The 18,014-nt window shown below is 40.1% G+C and overlaps 1 protein-coding gene across 12 annotated transcripts in view; it reads right to left on the reverse strand.

The window, feature by feature from the left end:
- The window catches only part of LOC309856857 (lysine-specific demethylase 5D), a 58,673-nt gene extending 43,396 nt beyond the window's left edge, over positions 1-15,277 (reverse strand). For 2 of the 12 annotated variants that reach the window (XM_082718537.1, XM_082718536.1), the window contains exons 1-5: positions 14,703-15,275; positions 13,323-13,400; positions 12,208-12,330; positions 11,785-11,955; positions 10,799-10,933 (exon numbers count right to left, since the gene is read on the reverse strand). In XM_082718537.1, coding sequence (XP_082574663.1) covers positions 10,799-10,933; positions 11,785-11,955; positions 12,208-12,330; positions 13,323-13,400; positions 14,703-14,852 — 657 coding nt within the window. In that variant the 5' untranslated portion in view covers positions 14,853-15,275. Of the gene's footprint in view, positions 1-1,110; positions 1,450-9,996; positions 10,952-11,784; positions 11,956-12,207; positions 12,331-13,322; positions 13,401-14,702 lie in introns of those variants that run through there. The other 10 variants (XM_082718535.1, XM_082718531.1, XM_082718534.1 and 7 more) reach the window with 8 other exon arrangements.
- Positions 15,278-18,014: the final 2,737 nt, after the last annotated feature.

Below are 18,014 nucleotides of genomic sequence, written 5' to 3' on the forward strand. Positions count from 1 at the left end.
TGGAGCTCGATCCCAGGACCTCAGATTATGACCCAAGTCAAAGGCAGATAACTGACTTAGCCATCCAGGTGCCCCTAATTTTTAACTATTTATTCATGATGTACTCTTACCTGTAGGTAAGATGTGGCCAGACAGGAGTTAATGAGAAATTTCAGTGGTAACTACCTTTCTCAAATGTTTTCCTGCTATGAACAAAATAGTAAAATAGTTCTGTGTTCGTAAGGCTAGATCAGCTTAAGTAGCATAAAATATATAAATAATACTACAGAATTCACTAAATACAAAGGAGTTTTTCTACAGCTCAGTAAGATACAAATGGGAAGTTAGGAGGATTCCAGTTTGAACTCAGAGCAATAGAAATAACTTTCTTCTCCCAATATAATCGAGGATCCTAGAAAACTGTAAACCCATTATGTGTCATAAATACACATACTGAATACCATTTTTTTTAAAGATTTTATTTATTTATAAAATGACAGAGAGAGATCACAAGTAGGCAGAGAGGAAGGCAGAGAGAGGAGGAAGCAGGCTCCCCGCTGAGCAGAGAGCCCAATGCGGGACTCGATCCCAGGACCCTGAGATCATGACCTGAGCCGAAGGCAGCGGCTTACCCCACTGAGCCACCCAGGCACCCCACTGAATACCATTTTCAGTATATCTTTTTACTGCACATCATGAGGTATCTTTTATCTGTGTTGGAGTCTACTTTCATTCTACTTTTAAAGCCCTACTGTAGTTCTCCGTTTTATTTAAAATTTGAGGTTTTTGTAGATTTTATTCTATACTTATATACAAATGCACATAATAACATATTTTCTGATTCTGATCTAGGCCCAAAGTAACTTATGTAGAAAATGACATATAATGTACAACCATGATAAACCATGATACCATGATAAACACAGGATCAACTGGGATAGAATGGGGGTAGTAAAAATAATCTCCCAATGATCAGACACAAATCCAAGAGAAACACAGGAGTCTGGAGCTCAAAACAGAGGTTTGTTCAATCAAAACCACAGTGAGATACCAACTCATACCAGTAAGAACAGCTAAAATTAACAAGTCAGAAAACAACAGATGTTGGCAAGAATTCAAAGAAAGACGAACCTTCTCACACTGCTGGTGGGAATGCAACCTGGTGAAGCCACTCTGGAAAACAGCATGAAGGTTCCTCGAAAAGTTGAAAATAAGCTGTAATCCAGCAATCACACTACTGGGTACTTACCCCAAAGATACAAAAGTATTATCTTTGGGGTAAATGAAATGAAGGGCCGGGGCGCCTGGGTGGCTCAGTGGATTAAGCCGCTGCCTTCGGCTCAGGTCATGATCTCAGGATCCTGGGATCATCCCGCATCGGGCTCTCTGCTCGGCAGGGAGCCTGCTTCCTCCTCTCTCTCTGCCTGCCTCTCTGCCTACTTGTGATCTCTGTCTGTCAAATAAATAAATAAAATCTTAAAAAAAAAAAAAAAAAAGAAATGAAGGGCCATGTGCACCTGAATGTTTACAGCAGCAATGTCTAAAATAGCTAGACTATGAAAAGAACCTAGATACACACACACACAAATGGCTATGCAGCCATCAAAAGAAATGGCATCTTGCCATTTGCAACAACGTGGATAAACTAGAGGGTATTATGCTGAGTGAAATAAGTCAATCACAGACAATTATTATATGATTTCTCTAACATGAGGAATCTGAGAGCCAACACAGGGAGTCATGGTAGGAAGGAAGGGGGAAACAATGAAACAAGATGCGACCAAGTAAGAAGACAAACCTTAAAGACTCTTAGTATCAGGAAACAAACTGGGGAGTGGGGGAGGGAGGGATAGGACTGATACTGGGGAGGGTATGTGCTATGCTGAGTACTGTTAACATGATTCAACAGACCTGTACCACTGAAACAAATAATACACTGTATGTTAATACAGTAAAAAAGAAAAACAAAAAAAAGAGGTTCATTCAAGGATAAAATTTCTGGATCCATCAAACCATAAGTCTGTCCCACAGTTCATCATTGTATAATAATAATATTCCACAGGTAACTTACACTTTTCTTATTATATATCATTAGTACTATTTCTATTATTTGGTATTATAAACAATGATGTAATTAACTGTATTAACCACATTCCAATTTTCTGTTATTTTATATTCTGACATCTTGTAGATCTTGCTAGCCTAAGAAACTTGCACCTGTAAGGGTTTGCTAATTCTTTTTTTTAAAGATTTTATTTATTTATTTATTTGACAGACAGAGATCACAAGTAGGCAGAGAGGCAGGTAGAAAGAGAGAGAGGAGGAAGCAGGCTATCCACAGAGCGGACAGCCCGATGCAGGGCTCGATCCCAGGACCCTGGGATCATGACCTGAGCCGAAGGCAGAGGCTTTAACCCACTGAGCCACCCAGGCGCCCCAGGGGTTTGCTAATTCTTAAAGGCAGTGAATTTGTAGTTCAGTCCACCTTTCATATACACACCAAGCAGTATCATATCTCAACTTCCAACCATCTCCTTTTCCAACCTTCACACTCCCAAAATTAAATTGGCCAGGTCCAAAACAATTTCAGATAGTCCCTATGCTCCAGAGCCTAGCGGAATAATTTAAACTATTCAATCCTAGAATGTTTATCCCACCCTGTCTCAGCTGCCTCAAGGAAACTCAGATAAAGGCTACAGCCTATGTTCTCCTCTTGCTTCCTGATCCTTACTAAGATTAATGCTTTCTCCTGTGGCTCTGCATGATGTGCTTTGACTCTTGTTTCTAGAAGAATTGTAACTTTAAAACTTTTTAGTGGCACTGAACTCTCCAGGTTGTCATCCAGTCACTTTTCTACATTAAGACCTAGACATAGGGCGCCTGGGTGGCTCAGTGGGTTAAGCTGCTGCCTTGGCTCGGGTCATGATCTCAGGGTCCTGGGATCGAGTCCCGCATCGGGCTCTCTGCTCAGCAGCGAGCCTGCTTCCTCCTCTCTCTCTCTGCCTGCCTCTCTGCCTACTTGTAATCTCTGTCAAATAAATAAATAAAATCTTTAAAAAAAAAAAAAAAAGACCTAGACATAAATTACAAATACCCATATATTTGTTGTACACTATTGTCTAAGATTTATTTTTTTTTTTTTTTTTTTTTTTAAAGATTTTATTTATTTATTTGACAGAGAGAGAAATCACAAGTAGGCGGAGAGTCAGGCAGAGAGAGAGAGAAGCAGGCTCCCGCCGAGCAAAGAGCCCGATGCGGGGCTCGATCCCAGGACACCGAGATCATGACCCGAGCCGAAGGCAGCGGCTCAATCCACTGAGCCACCCAGGCGCCCCTGTCTAAGATTTATTAATAGAAGACATGCACCTTTGAAATTTTAATAACTTAAAATTTTAACTTTAGTTCAATCTTATACTACCAGCAGTGCACAAAGATGCCTGATTCCTCATTCTTCACACATTTTGATTTTACCAATCAGTTATATAAAAACAAATACATCGGGCGCCTGGGTGGCTCAGTGCGTTGAGCCGCTGCCTTCGGCTCGGGTCATGATCTCGGGGTCCTGGGATCGAGTCCCGCATCGGGCTCTCTGCTCAGCAGGGAGCGTGCTTCCTCCTCTCTCTCTCTCTGCCTGCCTCTCTGCCTACTTGTGATTTCTGTCAAATAAATAGGTGGAATCTTTAAAAATAAATAAATAAATAAATAGATAAAAAATAAAAACAAATACATCACTATTTTATGACATCAATTTATAAGTGAGATTAAACTCTTCTGAGTTACCATTCTGTACGGTTTAATAGAAGACTTGAAAACAGGTTGTGAAAGATGATTCTATCAGCATAGTAGGCATAGGACTCTTAAGTGCCACATTTATTACTTTACAATTTTACATTATATATTCATTATACTACACACATTATACGTAACACTGTATCTTGAAATATAATTCAAAGTACCTTTTAAAAGAGCTAACTAATGCTTTTATTTTTTTTTTAAGATTTTATTTATTTATTTGACAGAGAGAGATGACAAGTAGATGGAGAGGCAGGCAGAGAGAGAGAGAGAGGGAAGCAGGCTCCCTGCCGAGCAGAGAGCCCGATGCGGGACTCGATCCCAGGACCCTGAGATCATGAACTGAGCTGAAGGCAGCGGCTTAACCCACTGAGCCACCCAGGCGCCCCTAACTAATGCTTTTAAATATAAAATAAATATTAAATATGAGTGGAGGAAGGCAAGATGGCAGAGGAGTAGGGGACTCTATTTCAACTAGTCTCCAACAGAGCATCTCCAGCAGCCAGTTTCGAGGTATGAACCAGGGAGCTATGACTCTGTGGGTAGATACCGAAAGATAGAACAGAAGCGCTGGCACTGGGAAGGAGAAATAACACGAGAGCACAAAAATGTCCCAACCTGGGGCCTGGGCACAGACTCACAATAAAAGCTATGTGAGGGCGCCTGGGTGGCTCAGTGGGCTAAAGCCTCTGCCTCCGGCTCAGGTAATGATCTCGGGGTCCTGGGATCGAGTCCCACATCGGGCTCTCTGCTCAGCAGGGAGCCTGCTTCCTCCTCTCTCTCTGCCTGTCTCTCTGCCTACTTGTGATCTCTCTGTGTCAAATAAATAAATAAAATCTTAAAAAAAAAAAAAAAAAAAAGCTATGTGAAAAGGACTATAGAGCAGAGCCCCAGACTGAAAGCTGGAGCTGTGGAACAGACGTGTGAACCAGGGGTGGCTTGTGGTTTTAGAAGCAGAGATGTGTGGGGCGCCTGGGTGGCTCAGTGGGTTAAGACGCTGCTTTCGGCTCAGGTCATGATCTCAGGGTCCTGGGATCGAGTCCCGCATCGGGCTCTCTGCTCGGCAGGGAGCCTGCTTCCCTCTCTCTCTCTCTCTGCCTGCCTCTCCATCTACTTGTGATTTCTCTCTGTCAAATAAATAAATAAAATCTTTAAAAAAAAAAAAAAAAGAAGCAGAGATGTGCCTGGACCTGGAAGCGAGGGCTGGGAGTGCTGCCTGGGTTGTAGAGCACACAACCCCAGGTGGCTGTGGTTTTTAGCAGACAGAAGTGGGGACAGTATGGCCTGGAGAGCCAACCGAGGGGCAGGCTGCGATCTCTCTGTTCTGACACAGAGGTTTCAATAAGGTCACTTCTGCTCTTACTTACTCTGAGGGGGGACGTGGAAAGCCACCAGAGAAAGCCGCAAAAGCCCTTCAAAACCAGTTTTCACTGAACCCATTCCACCTCCCCATAGGCGGCAGGGCAACTCTGCCCAAACAGGGTTGCATGAGTAACAGCATGGCAGACCCCTCTCCTCAGATGACAGGCTGGAAAAACCTAAGGTCCCTATAAAACAGGTGCATGCATCTTGCTTCAGTTGTGGTCAATAATTTGGACCCTACACATTCCCTCAATCACCCCTCAACAGAATAACTAAGAGGTGGAACCACCAACATAGGAAAAACTAACGAGTCTGTGCCCTCTGTCACAGAACTAATGGATATGGATAAAAGCAAGATGTCAGAAACAGACTTCAGGGTAACAGGTGTGCAGACAATAGCCAGGATGGAAAAAACCACTAATGGCAAAATAGAGACTCAAAGGGTTAGAAGTGAGAGCTGATCTGGCAGAACTTAAAAATGCTATCAATGAGATCCAGTCTAATCTAGATACTCTAACAGCCAAGCTAAATGAAGCAGAAGATCAATTAGTGACAGAAAAGAAGTATCAGGAGGGGGCCTGGCATAAAGAACTTAAAATCCAGGAGCACCTGGGAGGCTCAGTCGGTTAAAGCCTCTGCCTTCCCTTCGGCTCTGGTCATGATCCCAGCATCCTGGGATGGAGTCCCACATCGGGCTCCTTGCTCAGCAGGCAGCCTGCTTCTCCCTCTGCCTCTGCCTGCCATTCTGTCTGCCTGTGCTCGCTCTCTCCCCATCTCTCTCTCTGATAAATAAATAAAATCTTTAAAAAAATAATAAAAAAAATAAAAACTTCCCAAAAAACAAGAGTTTAGGACCAGATGGCTTCCCACGGAAATTCTACCAAACATTCAAAGAAGAAATCATACCTACTCTACTGAAGCTGTTCCAAAAAACAGAAACAGAAGGAAAACTTCCAGACTCTTTCTATGAAGCCACCACTACCTTGATCCCCAAACCAGGCAAAGACCCATCAAAAAGGAGAATTTCAGACCAATATCCCTGATGAATACAGAAGCCAAGATTCTCAACAAGACCCTAGCTAATAGGATCAAACAGTACGTTAAAAAGATTATTTACCGGGGCGCCTGGGTGGCTCAGAGGGTTAAGCCGCTGCCTTCGGCTCAGGTCATGATCTCAGGGTCCTGGGATCGAGTCCCGCATCGGGCTCTCTGCTCAGCAGGGAGCCTGCTTCACTCTCTCTCTTTCTCTACCTGCCTCTCCATCTACTTGTGATCTCTCTCTGTCAAATAAATAAATAAAATCTTATAAAAAAAAAAAAAAGATTATTTACCATGATCAGGTGGGATTTATCCCTGGGATGCAAGCGTGGTTCAACATTCGCAAATCAATCAACGTGACGAACAAATCAATACGAGAAGACAGAAGAGCCACATGGTCCTCTCAATCGAAGCAGAAAAAGCATCTGACAAAATACAGCATCCTTTCCTGATTAAAACTCTTCAGAGTACAGGGATAGAGGGAACATTCCTCAACTTCATAAAATCCATCTATGAAAAACCCACGGTGGATATCATTCTCAACGGGGAAAAGCTGAGAGCCTTTCCCTTAAGATCAGGAACACGACAGAGATGTTCAACACAGTACTAGAAGTCCTAGCAACAGCAACTGGACAGCAAAAGGAAATAAAAGGTATTCAAACTGGCAAAGAAGTCGTCAATCTCTCTCTTCTCAGATTACATAATACTCTTAGGTGGAAAATCAAAATTCTCCACCCCCAGAGTACTAGAACTCATACAGCAATTCAGCAACACGGCAGAACACAAAATCAATGCACAGAAATCCGCTGCTTTCTTATACCCTAACAATGTGACTGTAGAAAGAGAAACCAGAGAAGCGATTCCATTTACAACAGCACCAAGAACCATAAGATACCTTGGAATAAACCTAACCGAAGAGGTGAAGGATATATACTCTGGGAACGAAAGAATACTTAAGAAAGAAACTGAAGAAGACAAAAACATGGAAACACATTCCATGCTCACAGATCAGAAAAATAAACACTGTCAAAACGTCTATCCTCCCCAGAGCTATCCGTACTTTCAACGCCATCCGCATCAGAACAACAGGGCATTTTTCAAAAAACAATCCTAAAACTTGTAGCGAACCAGAAAAGACCCCAAACTGCCAATGAAATGTTGAAAAGTAAACAAAGCTGGGGCATCACACTGCCTGGCTTCAAGCTTTATTACAAAGCTGCAATCACCAAGACAGCATGGTACTGGTATAGAAACAGACACATAGACCAGTGGAACAGAGTAGAGAGCCCAGATATGGATCCTCAACTCTATGGTCAACTAATCTCCCACACACCAGGAAAAAAAGATCCTTTGGAAAAAAGACAGTCTCTTCAATAAACAGTGCTGGGAAAACTGGACAGCTATGTACAGAAGAATGAAAGTCAACCATCCACTTACAACATACACAAAGATAAACTCAAAATGAATGAAAGAACTCAACGTGAGGCAGGAATGCATCAAAATCCTATAAGAGAACACAGGCAGTATTCTCTTCGACACCAGCCACAGCAACTTCTTTCGAGACGTGTCTCCAAAGGCCAGGGAAACAAAAGCAAAAATGAGCTTTTGGGACTTCATCAAGACAAAAAGCTTCTGCACAGCAAAGGAAATGGTCAACGAAACACAGAGGCAATCCATGGAATGGGAGAAGATATTTGCAAATGACATATAGACAAAGGTCTGATATCCAAGATCTATAAACAACTCCTCAAACTCAACACCCAAAAAAGCAGATAATCATGTTAAAAAATGGGCATAAGACATGAACAGACACTTCTCCAAAGAAGACATACAAATGGCCAAAAGACACATGAAAAAATGTTCATCATCATTAGCCATCAGGGAGATCCAAATCAAATCCACAGCGATACTACCTTTTACCACTTAGAATTGCAAAAATTAAAAAGACAAAACAAGTGTTGGAGAGAATGTGGAGGAGGGGGAACTCTCTTACACTGTTGGGACTGCAAGTTGGAAAACAGTGTGGAGGTTCCTCAAAAAATTAAAAACAGAGTTACTCTATCACCCTGCAATTGCAAGACTGGGTACTTACCCCAAAGATACAAATGTAGATAAAAGAAGGGCACAGGGTACCCGAATGTTTACAGCAGCAATGTCCACAACAGCCAAACTCTGGTAAGAGCCAAGATGCCCTTTAACAGATGAATGGATAAAGATGTGGTCCACATATACAATGGAATATTACTCAGCCATCAGAAAGGATGAATACCCAACTTCTGCCATCAACATGGATGGGACTGGAAGAGAATCTGCTAAGTGAAATAAGTCAATTATCTGATGGTTTCACTTACTTCTGGAACATAAGGAATAGCACGGAGGACATGAGAAGGAAGGGAAAAATGAAGGGGGAGGGAAATGAGAGGAACAGATGAACCATGAGATACTACGGCTATCTGGAAACTGAGAGTTTCAAAGGGGAGGGACTGGGGGGATCGGTAAGCCCAGTGATGGGTATTAAGGAGGGCACATACTGCATGGAGCACTGGGTGTTATACAATGAATCATGGAACACTGCATCAAAAACTATGACATACTATATGACTAACTATATGGTGACTAACAACATAATAAATTTTTTTTAATGACATAACAGGTATTATTCTTATCCTTTCAAAAATCTTACTATGCGTTCTTGTATTACATATACCTAGCTCCAAATTGGGGAAAAAAGGTATCATTCCCAATTTGTCACTGCATTTACTTCTTTTGTGCCTCAGGCAGAACTTATTTATAATTTTTTTCCTCTTAATGTTCTGCAAGTACAATTTGTTTTGGTAACTACACAGTTTTAAGAATTTTTAAGACCTTTCCCATAAACTGGACAATTTCATTCTTAAGAAAAAGTATCTAAAGATTCCTTGATTTTGAAAATATTTTGTGTCCTTAGCTGATAATTACTACTTTTAAAGAAATTTTTCTGATTCCCAAATTATTAGCTCACTTTTCTTAGTTAGATAATTATGTGATGCTACCTTGTTTGAAGAACTAAATCACTCATGCAGAATGTATCCAAACTGCACTAATCTGAGCTAAATCACCATCTTTCTTCCTTCTACATCCAAATATTAAAATATTTAAAATTTTAGTATAAGTTTTACTCAGAAAGTATGTAAGAACAAATAGCATTACCCTTTTTTAGTTAACATAAAACGTATTACTTGCTTCAGGGGCACAGGTCTGTGAATCGTCAGGCTTAAAGAATTCACAGCACTCACCACAGTACATAGCCTCCCCAGTTCCATCACCCAGCCACCCCATCTTTCTCCCCCAAACTGCATTATCCTAATGAAATGTATTTTAGAAGCACAAACATCCAAAATTTAATGAGAACATATGTGGACACATGAAACAGGGTTTTTTTGGTCATTGTTGTTGTTGTTGTTTTTTAAAGATTTTATTTATTTGAGAAAGTAGGCGCAAGAAGGGGATCAGCAGAGGGAAAAAACAGACACCCCAGGGAGGAGGAAGCCCGATGCAGGACTCAATCCCAGTTCCGGAAGATCATCACCTGAGCCAAAGGCTCAGGTCCTTTGGTAACTGACTGAGATACACAGGGGTCCTCACAAATCAGGTTTAGCAAGAAATAAAACTAAGTCTCTCTTGTCTGTGTTTTTAATTTTCTGATACTACATCGTTTGACACATGAAAACCCCTGCCTGGATGGGGAAAGACTTCTCCTCTGAGGTTAGCCAATTCTTTGAAATACCAAAGAACCCAGCAAAGAGTTTGCATTTCATACTCAAATCAACCAATCGGGGGCCATACCTTCAGTTAGGCTTCGGCACAAGAGGACGTAATATTCCTCTGCCTTAATCATCTCAGGGCCAGGTACCAGGCAGGAAGGAAACAGGAGTGTTCCAACAGATTAGAGTCCACCCAAACTGTTCAAGCCAGCCAATCCTAAACCATTTTCCTACTGCGCCTCGCCCTTCCCTGAGAAACCCCATTAAGGTCATAACCTAAGCTTTCCCCTTAGCCTGTTCCTACAACCTGACTCATGCTTTTGCTTTGTACTGTGGCCCTGTGAGGCAAGTCTCCTGAGTATAACTTTTTCCCAAGCTTCCCTTGTGGCTGACTATCCATCTCATAAAAGAACACAGAACAAAACTAACAAAAAAAGAGACAACAATACAGAGTCTATGTGAATCAACCCAAGATTCAAGAAAACCCCTAAAACTATATTAGAAAGAGGGGTGTCCACATGGCTCAGTCAGTTAGGCTCTTGGTTTCAGTTCAAGTACATGATCTCATAGATCGTGAGACTGAGACCCATGTCAGGCCCTTTATCTCTGTCCCTCCCCCTGCTAATGTGGGTTCTCTCAAAGAAATAAATAAAATCTTTTTTTAAAAGCTATATTAAAAGAGTATGTTTTTAAAATGTGTAAAAACAAAACTACCAGAACAAAAATATTACAAACAATACCCATAAAAATAACTCATTCATTTTCAAATAAATCCATCTTGAACCAACTATACATGAAAAAAAAAAAAAAGAATGTCTTATAGATATGAACTGAACAAGTCCTAGATAAACTTTGAAGTTTTCGGGGAAAAAAAAGGCACTCACATCAGGTTGTAGTCTTTTTGCCCGCCGACTATAGCTACTAAACTTGGAAGGCTGCACAGACTGTCTAAAGGGAATGCTGTGGGGTTTGTATTCCTTGTCTTTTTCCTCATTGTCAAATGGGTGAGTGTTACACTGCTGGGAACATGAGAAAACCTAAGGTCAGGAATTAGTCACATTCATAATCAGCAAATAATGAAATGATTCCTTTATCTTAAATCTCTAACAATGAAAGCTATACTTCCTTCTTAATTACACAAATTTACCATTTATATTTTCTGTGATAAAAGCACACATACAATGAGAATTCTTCTACATATCTGCTTATGTATAAGCAGTAAAGCATAGTGGAGAACAGTCTTTGCAACCGACTATCAGGTTTAAACCTAGGCTCCTATTCTTACTTTGTATTCCTTGTGCTGTTCCAATACCTTTGTCAGAAAAGTGGACAATATAAATATCAAATCCAACAGAATTACACAGATTAAGTAAAATAGCCATTTACAAATATTCACGTATACACAGTTTCACAAAATGCCCTGAAAATAATAAAACTTAAAAACGTTATTTTAGATACCCAGCGAAATTAGTTTCCACTCCTTGAGTTAAACCCAGTATCAAAATATTATCCTTAAACTAACTTTTATTTGCACTACTCTTAAAAAGCTTAGTAATTCCGTAAGATAATTATCTTTATCACAGAGGATGCTTTTGTCTTATACTTTGATAACCTTCAAGAGAGGAAGACAGAAAAAAGAATCCTCCAATTCTAACATAGCTGCTCTAACGTATCTAAAACGTCTTCAAAATATACTTCATACTTCTTCTCAAACTGAACAATATTTTCCAGAGCCAGTTCCCAAAATTTCTATCAATGTACATAAAGATTCTAAGCCCTGACTGCTCAGGAAGAAGCTCAATCCAAAAAAAGGAAGACAAGACTAGAAAGCAAAATCATATTAGGCACCAAATCAGCTAAGAGCCCTCACCACAAGGTTGGCTCCGGACTGAAACATTTCATAGGGGTAAATGATGCGCTCATAATGAGATCGTAGCAGGGAGCCAATATTTTTGCCCGGCGGATAGTGGAGTCGTTGGGCAACTCGGGCCCAACGACGGTCTTTGCAAATGGCTTCATAGCCACCTTCCTCCATCACAATCTGCAAGGATAAGAAAGGTGTATATTAACTGTGTGCAAACTAAGAGACCTAAACAGTAGCAGAGAGGGTTAAAAATGAGGACTGTGCACTCCCACCTATGTCAATTGTTCCAAGATGAAAAGATTTTGTAAAAAAATATTGGCAAGTTCTGTGTTGTGTGCTTTCCTACTTAAAGACACAAAATTCAACCACAGGGTCTCCTACCCAGGGGGTTTTACTTTTTTTTTCTCTTTAAAGCAGAAGTACTCTCACCTTACTAAGGCTGTAGAGATCCAAGATCCGCCGTTCCACATTGGGAATTTTTAATGAAGAACCTTGGATTTCCCAGAATTTTGCAATCTGATCCAAATAGTTCAGTTTTACTCTGGTCTGAGCCTGGGGAAGAGAGAGTCTTATGAGACTGGTTTACTCCTTAACCTGACTGTGGTCCAATGTAACTTGAATGAACAAGTATTGTTTCATATATCTACAGTGCTCTACTAGGCTAGAATCTACATTTCAATGTCTATCTTACCACTAGTGTCTAACAAAGGCTCAACTAAGCTGATTCTTCAATCTAAAAAGAGAGCTCAAAGAGTGATGCCTCAAAGTCAAAATCTTTCATCCCTAAATCTAAAGCACCATCCTTAGATTTAGTAAAGGAAAGGCTAAGCAAGACCATTTAGGCTTAATCTAATATCTTCCTTACAGCATGCTGTAGTCTATACACACTGAAAAAAATGAAGTATTTTTCTATGTTATGTCAAAAATTTCTATAATTTCTGAATTAACCTTCTCTTATGCTAAGTCGTTTTGGAATTTCTCACCAGGCTAAAACTCATAATAGCAAAGGAAAATGCCACATCATTCATTAGCTTTCCATATTTAATACTACAAAGCTGAATATGCAGGCTGTTGACTGCTTTAAAAAATAAAATTTGTCTTTCCTAAATACTGTGATCCATATCAAATACAGTCCATCTTATTCAAAAACTTATGTACTACCATCACTCAAGTGGAAAATTTAGTTGACCATGTATCTGTCCTGAACTTTGCTCTTATGAAGAAATCAGGGAAACTCCACAATGATAAAATATGTTGGCATGGGCAGGAAAAAAATCTGTCTTCTTGCTATCCCTAATTTTAGCCAATTCTACGGCAGAAAAATATGTCATTCAATTCTGAAAAAAAAAAAAAACTCTTCTTCATGTGCTGTCATTTTGCAGACGACTTTATAAGAGATGAATATTCTCGAAAAAATGGAACTGGGGTTAGAATCAAATATTATCGCCTTTAAAAACATGTATGGTTAACTACAGTTATATAAGTATTAGTAAAGTATCATCAGAGCTCAAATTCCAGCATAACTGGATGACTTTCCATTTTACCTCCAGTTCATTTAGCCTCTGAATGCGAGGTGTGAATCTGAAGTTGTCAACTTCTACTGCAAAGGGAGGTTGCCAGTCCTAGAAGAAAATAAAAGAAGATCTTATTATGGCATAGCAAAGGATAAAGATGGGAAGAACTAGAACCATTTGTTTTCAGTATAACATTCCTCCCTTTTAAGACTTCTGGTTGCTATTTTTTGCTCCTAAATGTTCAAATGGTTGCCTCTTTAATACCAAGTAAATGAAAAAGAAAAACAACAACAACAACAACAAAAAAACACCTTCAAAACATCTTGGTACGTGTCTTCCAACAAAACAAGGAGAAAAAAAATAAAACAAATCTTGAGAAAGGGCCTAAAAGATTAATTTGAAAATAATGAAGCACACCTCAATGTGGACTCACTTGTTAGGTTCTTACTAAAGTTAAGAAAAAATGTAACATGGATCAGAAGTGATTTTTTTTTTAAGAATTTATTTATTTATTTGACTGACAGAGGTCACAAGTAGGCAGAGAGGCAGGCACAGAGAGCGGGGGAGGCAGGCTCCCTACCGAGAAGAGAGCCAGATGCGGGGCTCAATTCCAGGATTTTGGGATCATGACCCGAGCTGAAGGCAGAGGCTTTAACCCACTGAGCCACCCAGGTGCCCCTAGAAGTGATTTTGAAAGCTGGATCACTATTTATTCGCACTCACAACAGTGTTTTAAGAAGAGAATTATAATTAGTAGTAGTAAGAAAAATATGTACAAATAGAAGAAAGAAATGTAGTCAGATTAAGCATCTAACAAATGAGTAATAACGTGTGCATTAAGAGGACACGCTGAATTTTCATTTCCGTCATTTAAAGTGATAGCCTAGACGCAGTTAAGTTTGCCTTCTTAATTCAGAGAAAGGTAACAGTTTCAGTTAGCAGTTTTGAGTAAAACAAATCCAAAAGAGAGACCTGTCCGCGAAAACCAAATTAAATAAATGGAAGATTTCACATCCGCCCGCATTCTCACCTGAGTTTTTACAGCAGGAGGTTAAGCCCAGGGGTTAATAAGAAAATGTATATAATTTTTGTGGGTGTGTGTGCTTTCAGTTATATCTCAAGACTTGGAAGTACATCTGAACGTTTTCAATGTAAATATTATTGTTTTAGAAATGCATGTGTTGTAGCACAGCATAAAACCAACTTCAAATTCTTTCTTATTTTCTTTGTAAAATAACCCCACGAGGTCCTACGGTTGGAAGCCACCTCTCTGATGCTACCGTATCATGGTTATTTACAAAACAAGAAATTATACATGCATACAGTATTTAACAACAAGAACTAACGAGTTAAGGCCTTGCAGTACTCTAGTTCCCAAGCCGATTTCCAAATTTTGTTTCAGAGGCTTACCGTTGGTGGACGGATCTTGCAAATACCCGACTTTTCTGCAATGGGCCTGATTTTCGCGATGTAGCCCAGCGGATCTCGGAATTCGGCCCAGGTAGGTTCAAACACTGGGCACTCTGGCGGCGGTAGGAACTCGTCGGACCCTGGATCCATCCCGTGCTCAGATGTTAATTTGAAAAATGCTTTCCTCTTTCTTCGGTGGCATATGAATTCTTTGTTGTCGAAACCTGGGCCCTGGAGGGCCTTTATTTTCCTTTAACTTCTACCGTTCTTTTAATTCATGCGATTGCTCACGACTCTCAGTTCTACAACCACCATCTTGACCCTGTAGCTTTTCCGGTTACTTTACACTTCGTGTCACTCCGCGGATGGATTCTTCAGGCGCTAAAGCATTTCGAAAACGGAGCTGTTCTATGTGAGCTAATAAAAGCTACAAACACATAATGGAGTTCACTAAAACAAAACAAGTGCCATAAACCAGGAACTCCAGTAACAATGAACAGTTCTTCAACGGAAGAGGAGAGTACAATCACAAATAAAACCGCCGGATCTTTTTTTTTAAACAAACACAACTGCGCATGTTACGCCTGCGCAGTAGACGGAGGATCGTAAAAATCCCTGTCGTCTATCGTTCACTTGTTTTTCACACAGAAAATTCCACATTTAGTGAAATTGCAAGCCCACTGCGTTCTGTTCCTGCACCCTTGCAATCCACGACGTCGTGACCACTCATCCCAAAGTCCTTGAAACAATCTCCAGAAACTTACTGGCTTTTCAGTTACTCACCTGGCTTTATCCTAATAGAGTTACAACTCTTACAATCCTAGAACTATTTGTAAAACACGAATTGTTTTTATTCGTGTACACTATTTCACTTAAATACGCAGTTGGCATGCATACATTTTCTTACTGCATTTCTACAAACTAAAGATTTCATTCATTTATATCTAAACAGTGGTAGGGGCACTAAAAACTTTTATTAAAAAATGCCAAATAGGGGCGCCTGGGTGGCTCAGTGGTTGGGCCGCTGCCTTCGGCTCAGGTCATGATCTCAGGGTCCTGGGATCGAGTCCCGCATCGGGCTCTCTGCTCGGCAGGGAGCCTGCTTCCTCCTCTCTCTCTCTGCCTGCCTCTCTACCTACTTGTGATTTCTCTCTGTCAAATAAATAAATAAAATCTTTTAAAAAAAAAAATAAAAAATAAAAAAATAAAAAATGCCAAATAAATGCATCCCCTAAAAATTAGAAACAATTAGTTAAAAACTAAGTGCATTACTACAAACACCTAGTCAAATAATTACATAGACTGTTTTGCAATTCCTAACTATCCATACAATCAAATAAAAGAATCAGGCTACGAAAATAAAAAATTAAAAACCTACTTGCCTTGTGGAAGAGCAGTCCCCTTATTGAACAGACACAAACACTATGACAGCTACCAAATAAAATGTAGCAAACACTAAAGTATCAAATAGAAAAAAAAAAAAATACCTAGTCCTATTTCTCAGAAAAATACCACATTCATAAAAAAGAGTAAACTGTTCTGATCACAACCCCCAGGAAACTCTAATTTGGAATGACCAAGCAAACTACACCTTATCCCTTGTTATTACTACGTTGGTCTCTAAAAAGATGCAATTACTGCCCTAGTTATTTCTCAAATTACAATTACTTAAGTATTATCTCAAAAGCTGTTAGACTTAGCTATATACAAATTTTTTTTCCAATGTCTTACTTCTATGTTTATATGACAAATTTGCTATAATTTCTTGTCTTCCAATTACTACGATTTACTTTTACACTGTGAAATCCATTTTGCAGTATCTTCTTAATCTATGCGTTTGAAGGATTACAAAGTAAGGAAGTGCCCATTTGTTCCTTAAAATTTACTCTTTTTTTTTTTAAAGATTTTATTTATTTATTTGACAGACAGAAATCACAAGTACGCAGAGAGGCAGGCAGAGAGAGAGAGAGAGAGAGGGAAGCAGGCTTCCTGCGGAGCAGAGAGCCCGATGCGGAGCTCGATCCCAGGACCCTGAGATCATGACCTGAGCCGAAGGCAGCAGCCCAAACCACTGAGCCACCCAGGCGCCCCTTAAAATTTACTCTTGAGGTGAGGGAGGGAAGTTACTCTGGGGGGCACATGGGTGGCTTAGTGGGTTAAGCCTCTGCCTTTGGCTCAGGTCATGGGCTAAGGGTCCTGGGATCCAGCGGGGCATTTGGCTCTATGCTTAGTTGGTAGGAGCCTGCTTCCTCCCTCTCTTCTCTGCCTGCCTCTCTGCCTACTTGTGATCTCTCTCTCTCTCTCTCTCAAATAAATAAATAAATAAATAAACAAAATCTTTAAAAAAAAGTTACCCTTGAGTACATGGGTGGTAAGTCGTTAAGCTTCTGCCTGTGGCTCAGCTCATTGAGCTCTTTGCTCAGTGAGGACTGAGCTTCTCTCACTCTTCTCTGTTCTCTCTAATAAATGGTAAGATTTTAATTAATTAATTAATTAATTAATTAATAATTACTCTAAAAAATTAACTGTTATACCCCCATTTTGACAGTGGAAAAGAAATTTTTGCTTTTAGGTTTCTTTTCTTTTTTTTTTTTTTTTTTTAAGATTTTATTTATTTGACAGAGAGGGCGCCTGGGTGGCTGGGTGGGTTGGGCCACTGCCTTCAGCTCAGGTCATGGTCTCGGAGTCCTGGGATCGAGTCCTGCATCGGGCTTGCTGCTCGGCGGGGAGCCTGCTTCCCTCTCTCTCTCTTTGCCTGCCTCTCCGTCTGCTTGTGAATAAATAAATAAATAAAATCTTAAAAAAAAAAAGAAGAAATCACAATTAGGCAGAGAGGCAGGCAGAGAGAGAGGGGAGGAAGCAAGCTGCCTGCTGAGCAGAGAGCCCAACGTGGGGCTCCATCCCAGGACCCTGGGATCATGACCTGAGCCAAAGGCAGAGGCTTTAACCCACTGAGCCACTGAGCCACCCAGGTGCCCCTGCTTTTAGATTTCTTGATGTGACTAAAAGACTCTTTCTTTTAACACTATTCATTTAACAATACTCTTGGTTATTTCTTTTTTCCAAAAGCTTATCCACTTGACCTAGGTTATCAGCATTATTAATTTATTAGGTTAAGTATATTATGTTTAAATGTTTATTTTATCATTTTCTTCTTGTTTTCACATGCTAGCATTTCATGTACATTTTTCTTTTATATTTCATAAAATCAGATTTGCCGTGGATTACCTTATACTAGTAATCTTTCATAGGCTTAGATCTACTCCCCCCCCATAATCCTAGAATCACTTTTTATTAAACAGGTTTATTGAG

This window comes from Mustela nivalis (genome assembly GCF_964662115.1).
Source record: "Mustela nivalis genome assembly, chromosome: Y".
Taxonomy (NCBI): Eukaryota; Metazoa; Chordata; class Mammalia; order Carnivora; family Mustelidae; genus Mustela; species Mustela nivalis.